Here is a 20,745-nt window from a genome sequence, read left to right on the forward strand (position 1 = left end):
TTGATGTTATCACCGGTCACCATCCGCACCGTGATGCCCGCACGCTGACACTTACGGATGGCGTCTGGAACCTTCAGTGGGGACAACACGACGTCAGTCACCTTCAGGTAACGATCAAACATGACGGACGCCATGAGCAGTCCTTTACCTCAGGGCGCACGGGGTCCTCGATCCCCACCACGGTGATGCACGTCAGCTCCGTCACTATCTCCGCCTCGCTCTCCCAGTCCGGCTCCGGATTGGCCGGCAGGTCACGGAACGCGATGCAGATGGTCCTCAGGCCTTCGCACGCCATCGGCTCTATCACCTGTCAATCAAATCAAATCGTTCACAGCTGTTCGTCAGGAAGACGTCCATGAACAGGAAACAACCTAACAATATGATCACCTGTTCCCACGGCAACAGAATGCTATGATCACCTGTTCCCACGGCAACAAAACCAGACGTAACCAACCCCTCATTTTTGTTTTTAATGACAAAGGATGGCATCTCCTGCACGCTGTCCGCACGCCGCTAAGACGTCGTCATGGTTACAGTTCAGACGTTGAACAGCAGTTTGGTCTGCACGTTGTGGACCGATGATCTTGGGGCGGCAGTAGCTCAGTCTGTAGGGACTTGGGTTGGGAAGCGGTTGAAGTCCCGGTGCGGGACCAAATCTGGAAGTTGGTCTGGTAGCTGGAGAGGTGCCAGATCACTGCCGAGCTGCCCTTGAGCAAAACACTGATTCCCCCCCCCTCCCCACCATCAGCCCAGGAGTGCCTGCTGTGGGCAGCTCCCTCACTCTGACATCTCTCCACTAGTGCATGTCCATAGCATCCTGTTTGTGCATGTGTGTGTATTTCAGCCTATGAGTGTGTTGAATGACTTACAGAGTGTAAAAACAGAATTTAATAAAGTAAATCTTAATCTTAAAACAGAAGCAGTTTCTTTAAAGAGGTCATATTATGCCCTTTTTGGGGTTCATATATTTCATCTATGTACCTACTAAAGTATGTTCACAATAGCTAAAGTTCTAAGTGTAAGTGTCTGTTTTCATGTACTGCCGCTCCATACACCAGCTCGCTTCTGACTCTCTCTCTAAGGCTCTGAAGTGCCCACGTTCAGAGTCCCCACGTGTGCCAAGTCTGATCTGATTGGTCGGCCTGTCGGCTCTGCCGTAATTGGTCAGTCGCTCAGCACTGTTCTCGGAAATGTCCCGCCCCTTTTACCATATTGGGAATGCAGCCACTTTGGCTCCTTGGGGAGCAAAAACATTAGCACCTTAGCACTACTGTGCTACCGCAGGCTACGGCATATCGTGGGCGTGCTACAGAAGTTAACGAGCATACAACATGAGCTGCTGGGCTTGCCACAACGAGCCAATGGGCTTAGATCAGTGATATCACACTGACAATGACGTCGGACTGACAAATTTTTATCGAGGGGGGCTAGAACCGAGCATTACATGCGGCTAATGCTGCAGCTAACAGGAGGAGGTAGGAGAAGCTGCGTTTCCGCGGACTTTTTTTTTTTGCACATAGATGTGCCTAAACATGCACAGGACACTTGGAAAACACACTAAAGGGCATATAAAACCAGAAAAAGCATAATATGACCCCTTTAAAGCGAATCGATCATTAAAATGAATCCTTGAGGAATCAGAAAATGACCAAAGCATCCCAGCCGGGCACACAGTCCCAACTTCCTGTCAATGACCTTGTGAGTACCTTTGTGGGAATGTTTCTGACACAGCTGAGGGGGGGGAGTCCCCCCGGCCCGCCGCAGCCGGCAGAGGGAGAGACAGCGTGACGGAGAGACGAGGTGACATGAAGACGCCAAAATGCAAACTGAACAAGTGAGCTGGAATAAAGTTGTGTAAGGAGGAGAGTTATTTTTCTCTGGGCACAAGCTGTGTTCATCATGAGCCAGATTTAGGTCAGCCAGCCCGTCAGTCAGGGAGCGCTGCGCGCGACCTCGACTGTACGAGCGAGGACACGCACGAGGAGCGAGCAGAGAGACGCACGAGGAGCGAGCAGAACGCTTCGTTTAGGAGAATCAGACATGACACTACAGCTGCATTGAGCTGCATGTCCTCCACTCTCTCATATGTGGACTTAAAGGTTTCTATCAGGTACTCTTCTTCACATTTCTTCTGCAGAGCATCAGGGAGCCGCTCATATTTTATCCGGCTGCGTTCACCCGACAGATATTATGATGTGTTCCTCCTCGGCTCTGTCTCCTTCAGGCTGTTTGGAGCTTCTTGTTAAGAATTCCTCCAAACAGACATCTCGCCTCCAAACTTCTCAGATGGTTTCATTAAATTTTAGTTGGAGGCTGAAATCATTTCAAGCCTGCTGCACAGAACCTTGATGTTCTGTTTGACGGCGCTTCATGCTTGTCCAGTCGTGTTGTGATCCTCTCGGAAACAGAATTCTTTTTTTTACATTTGAAGAGAAGCTGCGAGTGTTTTTATCTCCTCGTCCTCTTCTCTCGGCTCAATCAAAAACTTTAAAATCTCTACAAACGCCGGAGGTTTAAAACTCTGCTACGATGCTAGTAAACATGAAACCTGTTTTAACAACACGGCAACAAGAACAGAACATGGTCTTCTTTTCTTGTTTTTGATTCTGGAAAGTTTCAGTAATCTCCTTTGCAGCAACACAGAGACATGACTCTCTCTCTCTCGCTTTAAGACCTGAACATGGACCAACCCCTCAGTTTGCTGTTTGTTCAGGATTTTTCTTAAAGAAGAATTTTATCATCTTCTGGATTTCTTTTTTGGGGTCTTTAAATGATATCTGAGACCTTTGGATACCTCGTGATCCTTACAGCTGCTTGAGCTGAAACGGAGCGAGGCCCAGTGCAGAGTAACCACCGATTGGAGGTCAGGCTACATGCTGCTGTTGAACGCAGTATATATGCGGATTCTAAAACACCAAGAGAGTTTCTACGACACACAGCGTGCAGTTTGGACCAGGCTCGATTGCGTCCCCTGTCAGGGCTCTAGATCAGAGGAATGGCGTCCATCGCCTCATTGAACTCTCTGCACCACAGGGGTTATGTTGCACACCCCGTGTACAGAGGCTATAGTAATCATCTCAGCGAGAGTGGGTTTGAATCCCCCCCCACCTGCACCCTCCTCCTCTCACTTCTACAATTCACTTAGCAGATGCTTTTATCCAAAGTGACGTACATCAGAGAGTAAGTACAACACAAGCAAGGATCTAGAAAAAAGGGAACAATGTCAGTAAGAGCATTGACACACAGGTGCTGACAGGAAGTGACCAGAGGCAAAGCACAACATTGAGGGCAGTTCTTGAGAGCTCTAATCAGTATAGAAACCATCTTATAAGTCGTCATTATCAAACAAAAACCATCGTCATCATCAATAATATGGAGACCATCATCATTAAGTTAGTAGGTATTCATGAAAGAGCTGGGTCTTTAGCTTTTTCTTAAAGGTGCAGAGGGACTTTCAGTCACTTCAAACCGTTCTACAGGTGAGCTCTCACCTGTTTAACCATCTCGTCTCTGTCACGAGGGCGGAAGCTGCGCGGCTCTCCGTTGGTGTCCAGGATGTAGGAACACCTGAGAAGAGAAACAGAAATGAGACCTGGTCTTTAGAATGACTCAAACTCTGCATGTTGACTGAACGGGGGCCTCATCAGGGACTTTACAGGACCAGTAAGATGTTTGTCATCTTGTAACGTAAGTGAAGGAAGGCTTATCCTCCAGATGTGGAGTTTAGAAACATTCTCTGCTTAAGCTGCACCGTGTTTAACTCTGCAGAATAAAACCTCATCTCCCCCCACTCACTTCTTCAGCAGGATCTCGGAGGCTCCTTTGCTGTAGAGACGGAACGATCCGTCGGGCAGCTTGATCACCGTGCTCATGGATTTACGCACAGAGTTAAACGTGTACACCTGAGGGAGAGAGAGGAGAGAGAGAGAGAGAGAGAGAGAGAGAGAGAGAGAGTGAGGAGAGAGAGAGAGTGAGAGAGAGAGGGGGGGAGAGAGAGAGTGAGAGAGAGGGTTTCAGTGGTTTTATTTGTTTTTAAGAACTTTCAGTTTCAGTTTTCATAAGTCTAATGTTTTTATTTGTACATGTTAAGCTCTTTAAACTTTAGACTATTAAAAATGTGTTTCAAAATAAAGCTCCCATGTCTCCCTCTACGGCCGTGTCTGCACATGAAATGACCCAACATGGGGTCTTGACCCAGAGGTTGAGAATCCATCAAAACGTGGACAGGTGTCCTTTCTGCAAACACAGATTCAGCTCACCTTGTACAGTCTCTCCTCTGGGATCTGCTCCCTGACGGGGCTGTAGTCATGCTGCAGGTCTAAAATAAACCCCAGCAGACCGCACTCCGTCTTGTTGCCCACCTGCTTGGCCAGACCCCCCTCCACATCGGGCGGCTGACGGAGAGGAAGACGAGGTCAGTGGTGGAGTCAGGGAGGAACAGACAAATGACAGGATTAAATCATTTTCATCAACACTGAAATGTTCACAGAATAAATCCTCTCTGTGTGTGTGTGTGTGTGTGTGTGTGTGTGTGTGTGTGTGTGTGTGTGTGTGTGTGTGTTGTGTGTGTGTGTGTGTGTGTGTGTGTGTGTGTGTGTGTGTGTGTGTGTGTGTGTGTGTCTGTGTCTGTGTGTGTCTGTGTCTGTGTGTGTAGTGTGCATGACTCACCAGGATCTTGGAGGTGTAGGCGCTGTTGATAGCGATAGCGTTGACTAACAGATCCAGAGTGCGGGGGTTGACCTGTCCAGGGTCCGGGACCACACGGTGGTGCACGTCACCTGGATGACAACAACCTGACTTTAATACACATCAGTTATAATCCTTTTACATTTCACCTACATGCTATGTAAGCATGTCCTCTGTTATCAATCAGATACAGAATGAGCTGAGGCAGGTTTTAAACCTCCTGACAAACTATTACACCACGCCCACCTTTCAATCAGGTCAGCTACACGCCTTATTGTGAATAACTCTTATCCTTCATCAAATCAAAACTGATGAGTCATCAAAACATTCACCCCCCCCCCCCCCGTACAGTGTGTGTCCATCAAGACATGAGCTAATCAGACCTACTTGTTTTTTTGAACCAGGCTGTAAACATGTTAATCTCTGCTGTAAAAACAGGCTTTTTAGAATGGGTGTGTATGTGACTTCCTGTGCTTCTGCAGCCAGCCTCTAGTGGACACTCCAGGAACTGCAGGATTTTACACTTCAGCAACGCCTTCATGTTTAAAACCAGATGTTGCTGCTTGATTCAAATGTACATCAATCCCCAGTAAAATTTAGAAAGTATTTTTTCCAGTCTTGTAAACAGACCAATCAGTTGATCATTTATGAAATTTAAACAGATTAAATTTAAAATTCTTCTAACAATCTACAAAGAATGAGAAAGAAAACAACGATAATACGAATGTGTACAAAAAACAAAATCATGAAGGCAGATTATTTTCATCAAACAAGATATGAGCTATCCTGACTTTCTTACAGAAGCCCAAACAGGAAATGAAGTCGTTATGACAGAAAGAACTGTGTTATATAAGTTTACGGTTATCGCAGGACAACAAAGTAAAATTCAATGCGTGGATGTTTTGTCCACTCCGGGCTCCTGTACTTTCTCAGCTGTGATGTCACATTAAGGTTGGATTGATGGCGGCCCTCTCTGTCATTATCTGACTACTGATTGAAAGTTTTCTTTCAACTCACCGAGGAAGGACTGCACCACCGTCATGCGGTGGTGGTGAGCGTGCCCGTCTTGTCGGAGCAGATGGCCGTGGCGTTTCCCATCGTCTCACACGCGTCCAGGTGGCGTACGAGGTTGTTGTCCTTCATCATTTTCTACATGAGAGAGAGAGAGAGAGTGATGGAGAGCAGACGGGACGTGATAAATTAAAGACATTCAGTTTCTATAAAATCTGCTGCAGAGTCATTAAAGATGGAGTCAGCAGATTTTGGTTTTTGACTTGGTTTCTGAGTTGTACCTTGACAGAGTAAGCGAGAGAGATGGTGACGGCGAGCGGTAGACCCTCGGGTACGGCCACGACCAGCACAGTGACGCCGATGATGAAGAACTTGACAAATACTGAAACGTAGACCGGAGTGCACTCGGGCTGCCACGAGCGACCTGCAATGCACGCCACACAGACTTTAACATCAGCCACACTCTCAAGTGTGTGTGTGTGTGTGTGTGTGTGTGTGTGTGTGTGTGTGTGTGTGTGTGTGTGTGTGTGTTGTTGTTTATCTGTTTAAACACAAACCTTCCAACCACGAACGTGTTGATGACGAAGTACAGCACCAGGATGATGACGGTGATGGCCGACATCACCAAACCTGAGGAGAGAATCAGAGAAGACACAGCTGATCGCTCTGTTTCACTTCACATCTCATGATGCGTTCGTGTGGTGCACAAAGCGACGCCGCCACGTTCAGGAGTGATGGCGGTTTACCTGCTTTGCCGATCTGAACGGCGAGCTTGGTGAGTTTGCCCTGCAGCACGCTCTTCTCTTTCTTCGGGATGTTGGTCTTCTTCTTCTCTCGGTCCTCCACCTCGCCTCCCTCTGGCGCTCTTCAGAGCTGCATCTCCATGGCAACACCCCCATCCTGCTTCTTGGCTGAAACACACAGAAAGAAAAAAAAACAGATCAACATGAAGACAGAGTTGAGCTCTGAAGCTGCAGAGGTAACACAGACACACACACACACACACACACACACACACACACACACACACACACACACACACACACACACACACACACACACACACACACACACACACACACACACACACACACACACACAAGTGAGTCAAACAAAAAGCCCCAATTAAACAGAAATACAAGACAATAAAATAATAAACATTTACCCTCCCAGCTCCCTCGGGTAGTTGTCCATTAGCGACTGTAGCTGTGTGTTTTTGAAGGTTTGTTATGGTTTTCTGTTTTGAATAGGAGCCCCTCAGCCTGAACAGATCATGTCTGATTGAAGATGTTTCTTTTAGACTATTAGAAATGTCTCTCATCCTGATTTCAACCTCAGCCTTGAATCAGCACCTGAGGACCATCGACAGCGCTGACCGGTCTGCGTATTAGCAGCCTGCTGATTGCACATTAAGCTAAAGCTTGGAGCCCAACATGACAGCATCCAAACACTGCAGCCAACCAGGGTTTGGGCCTCGATGGATCCACCAGGTCATAGAGAGCCACGTACACAGGCTCACATGTGCACCTGCTTAGACTCAACATCAGCTGACTTTTGTTCTTAAGAATAAAGTTTCTATCATAAGTGTTTTGAACTTCTCTTGATTACTTCAGTTACTCCTCTGTTTTCTGAGAAGTACCAGTCGCTGTCCATGGTGCTGAAATAGACACGATGAAATGCTGATGTGAAACCTCTTTCTTGGTGCACAACATTCAAACAATAGAGAGGTGGGTGGTGGGGGTGTGTGTGTGTGTGTTGGTGTGTGTGTGTGTGTGTGTGTGTGTGTGTGTGTGTGTGTGTGGGGGGGGGTGTGAGCTGACTCAAAGGGCTCAAACCTCCCTACACGCTCACACATGGTTTGCATGCTCGCGTGGGGGCGCCGCCACTGTGGCAGTCTGACTTACTGAACAGGTGTAACACCTTTTTTTTGCACCAGGCTGTAAACGTGTTTATCTCTGCAGTAAACATGGACATTTTAATTTGGGTGTTAATGGGACCTCGGGTCGTTTGGAGCCAGCCTCAAGTGGACACTGGAGGAACTGCAGTTTGTTGCTTTTCTGCATTAGCTTCACCTTCAACCATGGATGCAAACAAAAGTTTATTCACACGTTAATGAGTTTTTACCTTTGTTCTGATTGTTCTCCACAGCTCCATCAGGCTGTTTACCTGAGAGACAGAGAGGGGGAGGGGGGGGGGGGGGGGTAGTTAGAGGTTAAATGATCAAGAAGTGGTTAAAACAAGACGTTCACATGTGTCTTTAACAGTTTGTTATCTGACAACAGCCAAAGACAAACGTCCAGAAACAGAGTGAAGGGGAGAGAGAGAGGTGGACACATGTTCATACACTGGGTCCATCAGAGGTCACGGCACCATGGACTGGGGTCCAGTCATTGGCTGAGGGAAGGAGTGGGGCGGGGCACACAACTGAATGCTCACATACCATTGGTCACTGTGCTGAAACTGGCTTCAGTGGACGTGGGCAACTGAGTACTGTCCTCTGTTTGGGGGTGTGTGAGGAGGGGGGCGAAACAAAAGAGAGCAACAAGCAAAGAATAAAAAAGTGTTCTTATAGAAATAAAAAAAATGAACTGAATGAACTCAGATCAAAGAGCCAGAAGCAGACCGCCTCACAGCAGAGCCACATCGCAGGAGACGAGAAACTAACAAGTTCTGGCATTTGTAGAAGTGGTGTGAATAATGTATGAGCTCCAGTAAATGACTGTCTGAATGATCGGGCCAACGGAGGCTGCTGCACCCACTGCAACACACACACACACGCACACACACACACACACACACACTTCTGTTTGGTTCTGTCTGTTTTAAGGATTGTCAACATTTAACACACCAAGACTTCAGGAGTGTCACCATACCTGAATTTTAAACCTTGATCTGGTACTCGTGGAAATCAAATGATATCGATACCACAGCAAAGACAGAATTTCTTGCTGTCAGTTATTTAAAGCTGCAGACACACTCCTGCACACTGCCTACGCTGCACACACACACACACAGATGTTTTTTTTTGTAATTGAGACAGTGTTCAGGAGTTCGTCTGCAGTTTCTGATGGATTCTCTCCAATCAGGGGCATGTCCAGACTTTTTCAACTGGGGGGGGCCCAACATGTGGGCGTTGATACGACAACACTTTTGGATACCAAGAGAAAATAAAACACAATCTTTGTTATTTTGATGATCGATAGTTTCAACAAGTACCGTCACTTTAAGAAATAGTATAACTTCTTCATTAGCTAGCGGCGAGGAGACGAGTGAAACCCAAAACGTTGTCTTTGTTTTTGTGCAGTTGAGACAGCGAGCGGGAGTTTGTCTGCAGGTTTTGATCATTAAAAAGAAGAAATCAGACACCTAGGACTTCCATCTTTGTTGCCGTGGAATCAAGACCGGTTTGGATATAGTTTGGTTTCTCTCGTATCATATCGAAGTTTAAAAATCTGACATTGTGATCGTCTGTTTCTCCTGATTAGAGAGGCACACATTAAATCTGTGGAACATTCCCATGCAGAGTGAAGCTGCAGCAGGCACAGCGCGGGTGGATGCTCCCGTAATGACGTTAACCTTAAGTGGTTCTGAGAGTCCGTGCAGCCTCGTTGTTGTCTGCAGCTCGCCGCGCTCTGACTGCAGGGAGCGTCCCAAACACATTTCAGAACACACTAATGCTTCCAGCTTTTGAACAACCAACACTCTTCCCTGAATCTCCCCAGCTCCCTCCCTCCCTCCCTCCCTCCCTCCCCCGCTCTCTCAATAATTGATTCAGTGTGATTCAGACTCTCTCGCTCAGATTAAGGGAGGGAGAGGGGGAGGAACGAAGGGGGGATAAGAGAAGAGAGAAGAAAGTGAAAGAGGTCACAGAGGAGAGGGGATGAGAGAGAGAGAGAGAGAGAGGAGCGGAGGAGAGAGAGAGAGGAGCGAGGGGAGAGAGAGAGAGAGAGGGGAGAGAGAGAGAGAGAGAGAGAGAGAGGGAGAGAGAGAGAGAGAGAGAGAGAGGGAGAGAGAGAGAGAGAGAGAGGAGGTGGGGTGGCTAAATTATCGATGAGGTTAAACTGGTATGTTTCCTGTTGGAGCTCTTATCTCAAATCAGTTTGGCACCCAACTAATTCTGCATACACACACACACACACACACACACACACACACACACACACAGCACGCACACACACACACACACACACACACACACACACACACACACACACACGCCCTGATATGTGTGCATGGACAGACTATAAGAAATGAACCCCCCGGACTAAAGAGACACAAAACGACCTGACAGTGTTGTTCAGTGTCTGTGTTTGTTGTTTTGCGCCCCCCGTTAAGAGGCTGCGTTTGTGCGTTTGTGCTTCTGTGTCACTTTAGTTCTTTTTATGCTCCTTCTGCTTCAGTTTATCTTCATTTCAAGTTTCTTTCTGGTTGTTTTTGTCTTTTGTAGACTTTGAGTCCATGTTTGGGTCTCAAAATCTCTTTAGAGTTGTATTTAAAAAGTGTTGTTCCTGGCCTATTAATGTTGATTTAAAGGTCCAATCAGTGAGATGTGTAGTGAGTGAAATGATAACGGTACCTTACTATCTGATCAGACATTAAGGAAACATGCTATGTTGAAGTGCTGGCTTCTCTGACAACAATGCAGCAGCCAGTATGTCCTCCTTCTAACTTTAGATTCTGGTCCTGAATGCTCTGGATTTGTTTGGACCAGAGAAGGTAGACGGTTTTAAGGCACCCCCCCGACGCCCCTCGGTTTGTCAGATATGAGAGCAGTTATCAGGTCAACAGGTGTTGCAGCGATGGAAGCAGGCAAGAGAAGTGGTTCAGATAGAAGTGATTGTACCCAACCTAAAACGCCTCTGCATGTTTCTAATAAGCTCCACGAGCAGAAACGTGCTCAAACTAGGATCAATATTGGAGATGCTTTTGAAAAATGGAGAGAGGTTAGAACACAGAAAGGTTTACAGACCCATGCAGAGCTGGATAAACACTGAAGCTTCAGTGTCCACCACATGGTGACCTGCGTGAGCATCCACTTTAGAGAGGGGGGGGGGCAGCTCTCTACAATGTTTAGAATTTAGACTGCAGTACCCATTTTAACCACTAGGGGTCAGAGTTAAATACTGCTCCTTTAATCTCTGTCTTTTTTTTCAGTTATTTTGTTTCTCTGTTGAATCTTTTTGGAGTTGTATTTCTGGTTGGGTTTTGTCTCTTGCAGACTTCTTAACATCTCTTTACATTTATCTTTTGGTGTTAAATCTCTTTGGAGTAGTTTCTTTGTGTCTCTGAGTTTCTAACGGAGTCGTTGTTGTTGTTCTCTGCCTTTTTCATTTCTGTTTTAAATCTCTCTGTGGTCATCTTGTGGTTCTTCATTGTCATTTACTGTTCATTTGCATCTCTCTGTAGTCAATATATTGATTTGTCCAATAATGTGTCCCCCCCACACACACACACACACACACACACACACACACACACACACACACACACACACACACACACACACACACACACACACACACACACACACACACACACACCCTCTGCCTGTCTGTACCAGTCATGACTGGTGAATTTGTACTTCATGTGAATCTGGAGATATTTTCTCTGATCTTTCTGTAGAAAATCTCCTCAGGCCTCCGTGTGTTTCTCTCCTCTTCTCCATCACTCACCTTTCTTATCCTTCCCCTCTTCCTCCAACTCTCCGGCGCCCAGCAGGGTGAAGATGATTCCTGTCTGAGAGTTCACACCCACCGCCGTCACCAGCATCCTGCCCGAGCCCTCCATCACGTGGGTACCTGAAAAAAAAATCAGACGGAGTTCAATGAGCTGTCAGGAGGACGCTGATGTTAGACCAATCAGAGGCCTCCGTCTGACAGGAGTCTCTCTGTGTGGAGTCTGCATGTTCTCCTCGTGCATGTGTGGGTTCTCTCCGGGTACTCCGTCTTCCTCCCACAGTCCAAAGACATGCTCGTTAGGTTAACTGCTGACTCTAAATTGTCCGTAGGTGTGAATGTGAGTGTGGCTGGTTGTCTGTCACTATATGTCAGCTCTGTGATTGGCTGGTGAACAGTGCAGGGTGTAAACCCCGCCTCTCGACTCATGACAGCTGGGATCAGCTCCAGCCCCAGGGAATAATAAATACTAGCACTTATAAAAATTAATTAATTTCATGCTTCACTTTTTGTTTTCTGTTTCATGTCGTCGACTCAGCAGGAACAAAAACAAACCTGAGAGCAGCATGGGGTCTTTATCCACAGATTTGCCTACGTGGTCGGACTCTCCTGTCAGCGAGCTCTCGTCTATCTTCAGGTCGTTTCCCTGGATTAAAATCCCGTCAGCTGGCAGCAGGTCACCTGAACACACACACACACACACACACACACACACACACACACACACACACACACACACACACACACACACACACACACACACACACACACACACACACACACACACACACACACACACACACATTTCAGTGTTTAATTCAAGTTTATGAACAGGTGTCGATGCAGGGATGTCAAACAGAGAAATCTGTTCCTCTGTGTCTCTGCTGGAAAGAGGACAGCTGTGTAGACTCGTCGTCTCTCACATGGATTATCGTACAGGGTGATGTGTGTGTCCTCACCGTATTTGACCTGCGCCATGTCCCCCACCACCATGTCCGCCACGGGGATCTGGATGACGTTTCCTTTCCGCACGACGGTGAACCTCTGCTCCTGCTCGATGCGGCTCTGCAGACCCCGGAACTGCTTCTCTTTGGACCAGTCGTTGAACGCCGTCACCAGGACGACGCACACCACCGACAGCAGGATGGCCGCGCCCTCGATCCAGCCCGTGTCGCCCTCGCCTTCCTCCTCTCCCCCCGCTGCTTCCCCCACACGCTGCAGAGAGGAGGACAGAGAGTGAATCAGTTTTCAGCTGTAGTGAGGATCATGGTTTATAGACGTGATCACTATCATATCAAGTTCTTAGTCTATCGATGGAGGTCTCTATGCTGGGCGTGCTGACTGTCCATCTTTAGGTCAACCTAACAGCTGAGGAGCTGAGGAACGCCTGAAGCATCCTGACAAACCGCTCCAACGCATCAGCTTGCAGTCAGACAGGCCACGCCTCTAATGTCTGCTTGAGAAGTGAGGGATTTGAGCCTTTATTCATCTTGTGTCTTGGCCTCCCCTTGACCAGCATAACACCTTGCCACATCACCCCCCCCCCCCCCCCCCCCCCCCCCAACTCCTTACATTCGCCATCTTCCCCGGGAGGCTGGTACAATGACAGGCCGAGGGAGATGATGGCGGCGGCCTCCAGGATGATGAGTGTGACGTCCTGTAACGCCTCCCACACCAGCTCCAGGAACGTCTTCGCTTTCTTCGGGGGGATGAAGTTCTGACCGTACTTTTGGCACCGACGCTCCAAATCTGCAGGGTCCCCGCTGAGACCTGTGAGGGGGGAGACGGGGGGGGAGGAAAGAAGAGCGAGTGAGCAGTGACAATCAAAAAACACCTGCATGCACAATAACCTTCACAACTCACATTTATGATGCTGAAACATTAAAAAAAAAAAGGCTCCATTTTATTTTATTTCAGTGAGATCTCTAAGAAGCAGAGGCTCTTTTAAACATTTCTGGGTCACTTACATTCATTAAAGGTTTTAATAAAATCCCTCACAGCCCTTTAAAGCAGGAAGTGTTTCATCACGCTGACACACAAACATGCAAATTCAGCACAAACAATCCTCGTAAAGCTTTCTCTCCATCCAGGAAGAAAAACTGTGACGAACACATAAAAACAGTCAAATGTTTTATTAAAACTCAAACTTCACTTTTCTCTCTCCATCCCCCCCCTCTCCCCTCCAGCCTCACCCCTAAGTGATTCAGTTTCCATGGTGACCAGGATATCAGGTCCAGGGGCTTCCTGTCTGTAACAGGTTTCTGCCCAGCAACAGGTGATGTCACTCCTCCAGTGTGCATGGTTTGGAGCAGAGCTTTTTTTTATGTGTTTCTTTTTTTTTGATTGGCTTTAGGGGAGGGGGGGGGGGACCAGCTGATTATTGGTGAGCTGTGGTTGGCTGAAATCGCTGACTGTCTTTTTGCGTGTTTGCCTGTGCGTGTGTGTACGTGTCTTTGTGTGTGTGTGCGTGTCTTTGTGTGTGCGTGTCTTTGTGTGTGTGTGTCTTTGTGTGTGTGTCTTTGTGTGTGTTTGTGTGTGTTGCTGCAGGGACTCGTATGAAGCTCCCAGCACTGCTGAAGAGTTGTGTAGCAAACATGATGCTCAACAGGGTTCAGGCCGAGGCGAGGCGGAGAGAAACAGGTGACCTTATGCTGAGTAATCGTAGCGTCCTCCTTCCATCCCTCCCTCCCACTCTTCATCATCATCCCTCCATCCTCCTCCTTCTCCTCCTCTTCTCTCGCTGGCTCTCCTCCTCTCTTTTTCTCCCTCTCTCAATCTCCCCTTGATGTGTCCTTGACAATGCGGCAAGCTGTTCTAGCTTTCCCTCCTCACCCCTCACACCCCCCCCCCCCCCATCACCACACACACTCTTCCTCGCACTCCTTTTTCTCCTCCTCCTCCTCTTCTCGGTCTCTTCAGCATGGATATAATGGTCTCATACTGCAGTGTGAGACTCTCTGTAGTGGTTTAACCCCCTTCCTGCTCCGAGGATCACATTACACATCCTGATGTAAACGTCTGAACATCATCTCTGTGATTATTATAATAAACGAGCAAGAGAGGACGCAGATTTTTGTTCCGCTGTCAAACTCTCTGATGTGAAGCAGAAAATATCTCCATCGTGAGGAGAAAACACCTCCGAGCGTCCGCGTGCGGCTGCCTCGTCACGCCAGATGACACCGAGTGCACGAGAAGCCCGTCCAGGAGCGCGTGTTCGAGGGAGCAGTGTTTGCCAACTTTGTTTAGTAGGGACAACTGCAGATACATGACTCTGAGTGTGTGTGTGTGGACCTGCTGCACTGATTCCTGACCAGCTCACAGTATCAAATTAGCAACACTCAACACAGACTTACTGAAACTCAACACCCACCAACTCTCTCACTTTTCCTCCCTCACTTTCTCTCTCTCTCTCTCACACACGCGCACACATGCACACATGCACACACACACACACACACACACACACACACACACACACACACACACACACACACACACACACACACACACACACACACACACACACACACACACACACACACACACACACACACACACCCTCTCCCTTCACTCACCCCTCAGCAGCTCCATCTCACAGCTCTCCTCTCTCTTGCTGACTTTCTCAGCCAACTTTCTCTCCCCTGCTGTTGTGTTGCTAGGATACTAACTAGTTGGAGGAGTGGGCGTAGTGTTGAGCCACACCCCTGTGAGAACATACTAAGTGCACGTCCACACACTTAAAGCACGCCGACACAAACGACGCCCTCCCTCGGTGGTCATTACAAAACTTTCTCTGACATAATCACCCTGTTGGTGTGTGTATGCGTCTGAGCGTTTCAGTCTGGTGGTGGAATCAATCAACCTGTCAGCTTCACTCTTCAATAATCAGATGATTAATCACACAGTTCATTCCCGAGCAGATTTATAAACATTCAGCTTTAATGTTTCAATCATCCTGATAAATAAATCTCTAATCATCTTTAAGTTGTTTCAAAATGCTTCAAAAACATCTCCAGGATTCTTAGAAACATGGCACCCAAAGAAACTCCCTTTATGACTCAGGGCGCTCTCATGCCAGTGTGAGTGCTGCTCCCTCGCTGCACGCCCTCGCTCGGCCTGGCATGGCGCGGTTGGAAGAGTTCCGCTTCGGCACGGTACGGTTTGCAACGCGGACGTGAGGAACAATCGATCCCCGTGTTGCATAATCAAGAAATCCAGGAGTGTTAGAGAGCCGTACCTGAACAAAACTAAACCACAAATTCAGTCAAGCTGCCGCCATGTTCTCCCACGAGACCGCACCACTGTCAGACAGTCTGTGGACGCTATTTACCCGATACGTTTTTTTTCAGGTTAGTGCACGAGTGATGACGTGAATCAATCGAGCATGTTGACTGTTTAGTGATGATCTTAAAAAGTGTTGAGACGTTTCAGCCGGGTTAGGCAGACTGCAAGACTTCTATTTCCTTGCGCCACAGTACGTACAACAGGTAAGCTAACCGTGCTCAGGCGCGGTGCGGGGTAACGGGGCCGAGTGTGAGTGTGTCCTTAAAGGTTGTTTAGAGAGCGACACTCTACTTTTCTGTGATCAGAATCCAACAAATTACAGTAAGTAGACAAGCCGCCATTGCTGTGGTGGCGTCTCCATTACAGAGACGGGACAGTGTTCTACTTTGACCACGATATAAACGCTCACTCACTCCAAGTGAAGGCGTGTAAGTATCTCAGGTTTTTGTTCACGATGAGGGTAAGATGCACCACGGATTGGCTCAGCGATGTACTGCTCGATCTTCGTTCCAGCCCTCACATCATGAGCTTTAGACTGAACTTAGAAGAATGAGATCGAGGATACAAGTGTCTGAGGTGAGTTTCCCTCTGGAGGAGGTCTGGACTCATCCTTAGGGGGGGAGGGGGGGGGGGGGGACATAGACATTCAGGGGGAGGAGCTTATACATTCAGGGGGAGGAGCTCTGAGTAGAGACACTACTCCATCGAGGGGAGCCAGGTGAGGAGGTTCAGGAGTTTGATGAGGATCCTCCTGGTTGGTTTAGAGGTAAATGTTCATGTCTGATCTAAATGTCTTCCTTCTATCTTTAACCGCCTTGTTTCATGAATCCTGCTGTCACAATCTTTTCAGCTCGTTCTTTTGATTCTGTTTCTACGATGTTTTTAATTTGTTTTATTCATCATTTCATTCATTGAAGTGTTGTCGTTAAAAACAGGGACACAACAGATGTTCATGTGTGTGTGTGTGTGTGTGTTCACAGATGATAACTCAGCAGGTAAACACACCTGAGGGACAGAGCAGAGAGTTCACATTCACTAAATGAGACGTTAATGACAGACAAACTCCATCTTTCCATCTTTTTAACGTCCGTTTGAAAACCTGCTGACACGTGTTTGAAGTGATTCATGTGTGAAAGCGGCTCAGTCAGGACGACCTGCGTACGAGCGCACGTTAGAAAACAATCATCAAAGTCGTGCTGTCAGAGATTCTTCCATCATAATCTCCTCATCCATTCATTAATCAATCCATCCATCCATGTTGTGTGTGCATCAAAGTCCTGCAGGATTTCAGCTGCACGGCGTCCTCCTGGCGGGGACGTGCTGCACGGCGTCCTCCTGACGGGGACGTGCTGCACGGCGTCCTCCTGACGGAGATGTCGCTCTCACCTGTGTTCATGGTTAAGAAGTCTGTGGCGTTACACAACGTGTGGTGGTTTCATGACACGTTCTGATTGTTTGAAGAGATGATGGCGACCGGGGGGCGGGGCTAACTAAGACGTTTCTCTAACATAAAAATGTTTGTCTCCAACGGTGATCATTTTCAAGAGAGCTGCCAAACCATTCAAGTTTTTAATCGTGGTAAGGACAGTTGAGCAGGAAACCGGGGAGAGAGACAGAGCAGGGAAGCCACAGGTCGGACTTGAACCCGGGCCTCCCACTTGGAGGACTACAGCCCCCATACATGGGACACAACAAAACCGCTAAGCCATCTGCGCCCCGATTACTCGCATGTTTAACCACATGTTTGAAATTCCAGTATTTCACTTTTATTTTGAAATGTTGATCTCTCTTAATACTTTCCTTGCTGTGTGCTTTTATTTTGAAATAAAGTAAGGTCCTTCTGGAAGATGTAAGATTAGGACATTAAGTCAAGCACAGAAACAGGAAGTGGTTAGAGATCCCAAAGTGACATCAGTTAGCACATTATGCTTTTTAACCCTTTGCTTTACCTTCCTGTCTCCATTTTATTTATTTATTTGATTCATGTATCTCACGGTGACTCTGCATCACATTGAACATCGCTTCATATGTAAAAAGTCATGCATACAGGGTTTAGCTGGGAACTAAATCATGACCCCTGACCCCTGACTCGACTTTCAGGATGAAAACAGAAGCACTTAAAGAAATACAGAAACAGTGACACCATACAAATATATACACTTTATAAACTCAAAACAAATAAGAGACTTCAAACTCAGCCCATCCACCATATTTGTAGTTTTTTTCCCCATGGACTACAAATATGGTGTATCATAAGACTTTCTGATCCTCGTCATCATTTTTAAACCTCCGTTATCAAACGTGTTCACTGCCTCACATTACATTGTTACATTTTAAGATTTGTTCAGTTCTGATTTGTCGAACATTCAAAGTTAAAGGTCCGAGACACTGTTCCGCTCTTTACCCAGAATTCCCTCACCCATACTGTAGGTCTGTGAGGGGGAAACGTCCTGCACAGCATGAAGAGCGTTTTCCCACCTAACGTGTTCCGTTCAAACAAACTCAAGTTAGTTTGCTCTGGTCTGAGAGCTGTCAATCAAACAACCGCACAGAGAAGGTGGATCTCAGTCCGCTTTCTTTCAGACTCTGGTGGTTCGTTTGTAGTAAGAACATGAACCGACCTTCATCACTTTTTTTTTGTATTAAACCAGCTACCGTAGCCAGTAACACAGTGCATTATGGGTAGGACTGACAGCATGATGAATGGTGGACAGACGAGGACACGTGAGGTACAGCAGTCCCTTATAAAGATTTGGCCAGATGACTTTATAAGCTCAAACTTTCATCAAAACACCAGAACACTGAAACATGTCAACATGTTCTTTTCAAACTGAACCGTTCGATAAATGCAAATAATATAAAAAACAATGAGCAGAGCCGACATCGGTCCGTGTCGTCGCCAATCAGGAGGCAGCTAGTCTTTGTTTACTTCAGGTGTGATATGCCAACCAATCAGAGAGCATCACACATGTCGGTCCTCTTGAAAACCTCGTCTGAACGCAGATCAAACTTGAGTTAATTATGCAACAATGGAAGAACCTGTCCCATGATTCAGACCAGAGCAAACGATCCAGAGGAGTGAAAACTCTTTAAACAGCTGATGGTTCAGAGTGCAGATACTCTGATGTGTTATCTTAGGCGCTGAGGTAACTCCACATACGCATGACATCAGCCTCGCGTATCGTGCGGCGGTTTGGAGCGTTGGTTGTGCACGTCCTCAGAAATGAACGCACTCGCTAGATGCAATATGCATATAACCACTAGGAGCAGTGTAGAGTTGTTTGGTGATGAGGCGGGCTGTGTGGCCGCTACAACAACGGCGGAAAGTTTGGAAGAAAAGTTCACAGATCAAGTCGGCAACTACTCGCACTATGATGAGTCATCGCCGCTGCAGAGCGAAACACAAAACATCTGGAGACAGACGGAGTTAATCTTCACACCATTTTCTAATTTAGTCTCCTGATGAAAATGTCCTTTATATTTAGTCAGATATTATTCATTTGTTATTGATTAATTTTAGTCAGTTAGTCACTGACTAAAATTACATATCGTTTTATTTCACTAAAATAGAAGATATTTTAGTCAACAAAATCAGACCAAGCTTTTATTTTTAATATCAGAAGCTCCAGGGGGCGGGGCTTCACGGACCTGCAGGCGAGAGGCTCCAGGCTGCACATTGTTGCACTCCAACCATCCATCCTCCATCCAACAATCCCTCCTTCATCCAACCATCTATCATCCATCCTTCATCCAACCAACCATCCATCCTTCATCCAACAATCCATCCTTCATCCAACCATCTATCATCTATCCTTCATCCAACCATCTATCATCCATCCTTCATCCAACCATCCATCCATCCTTCATCCAACCATTTATCATCCATCCTTCATCCAACCATCCATCCTTCATCCAACCATGCATCCTTCATCCAACCATACATCCCTCATCCAACAATCCATCCCTCATCCAACAATCCATCCTTCATCCAACCATCTATCCTTCATCCAACCATCCATCCTTCATCTAAACATCCATCCTTCATCCAATAATCCATCCTTCATCCAACCATACATCCCTCATCCAACAATCCATCCTTCATCCAACCTTCATCTAAACATCCATTCTTCATCAGACCATCTATCCTTCATCCAACCATCTATCCTTCATCCAACCATCTATCCTTCATCTAAACATCCATCCTTCATCCAATAATCCATCCTTCATCCAACCATCCATTCTTCATCAGACCATCTATCCTTCATCCAACATCTATCCTTCATCCAACCATCTATCCTTCATCCAACCATCCATTCTTCATCAGACCATCTATCCTTCATCCAACCATCTATCCTTCATCCAACCATCCATTCTTCATCAGACCATCTATCCTTCATCTAAACATCCATCCTTCATCCAACCATCCATTCTTCATCCAACCATCTATCCTTCATCCAACCATCCATTCTTCATCAGACCATCTATCCTTCATCCAACCATCTATCCTTCATCCAACCATCCATTCTTCATCAGACCATCTATCCTTCATCCAACCATCTATCCATCATCCAACAATCCATCCTTCATCCAACCATCCATCCATCATCCAACCATCCATTCTTCATCAGACCATCTATCCTTCATCCAACCATCTATCCTTCATCCAACCATCTATCCTTCATCCAACCATCCATTCTTCATCAGACCATCTATCCTTCATCCAACCATCTATCCTTCATCCAACCATCCATTCTTCATCAGACCATCTATCCTTCATCCAACCATCTATCCTTCATCCAACCATCCATTCTTCATCCAACCATCTATCCTTCATCCAACCATCCATTCTTCATCAGACCATCTATCCTTCATCCAACCATCTATCCTTCATCCAACCATCCATTCTTCATCAGACCATCTATCCTTCATCCAACCATCTATCCATCATCCAACAATCCATTCTTCATCCAACCATCCATCCATCCTTCATTCAACCATCTATCCTTCATCCAACCATCCATCCTTCATCCAACCATCCATCCATCCTTCATCCAACCATCTATCATCCATCCTTCATCCAACCATCTAT

At 46.8% G+C, this 20,745-nt stretch overlaps 1 protein-coding gene across 1 annotated transcript in view; it reads right to left on the reverse strand.

Annotated features, from left to right (window-relative positions):
- Positions 1 to 20,745, reverse strand: part of atp2b3b (ATPase plasma membrane Ca2+ transporting 3b) — a 44,213-nt gene that overhangs the window by 17,538 nt on the left and 5,930 nt on the right. The window contains 17 exon segments of the mRNA XM_065960972.1: positions 1 to 71; positions 149 to 307; positions 3,492 to 3,567; positions 3,796 to 3,902; positions 4,260 to 4,394; positions 4,669 to 4,778; positions 5,704 to 5,733; positions 5,736 to 5,835; positions 5,979 to 6,121; positions 6,256 to 6,327; positions 6,444 to 6,608; positions 7,822 to 7,863; positions 11,370 to 11,495; positions 11,928 to 12,053; positions 12,332 to 12,564; positions 12,566 to 12,587; positions 12,945 to 13,142. The exon segment at positions 1 to 71 is cut by the window's left edge and continues 109 nt beyond it. Coding sequence (XP_065817044.1) covers positions 1 to 71; positions 149 to 307; positions 3,492 to 3,567; positions 3,796 to 3,902; positions 4,260 to 4,394; positions 4,669 to 4,778; positions 5,704 to 5,733; positions 5,736 to 5,835; positions 5,979 to 6,121; positions 6,256 to 6,327; positions 6,444 to 6,608; positions 7,822 to 7,863; positions 11,370 to 11,495; positions 11,928 to 12,053; positions 12,332 to 12,564; positions 12,566 to 12,587; positions 12,945 to 13,142 — 1,915 coding nt within the window.

This window comes from Labrus bergylta, chromosome 12, assembly GCF_963930695.1.
Source record: "Labrus bergylta chromosome 12, fLabBer1.1, whole genome shotgun sequence".
Lineage (NCBI taxonomy): Eukaryota > Metazoa > Chordata > Actinopteri > Labriformes > Labridae > Labrus > Labrus bergylta.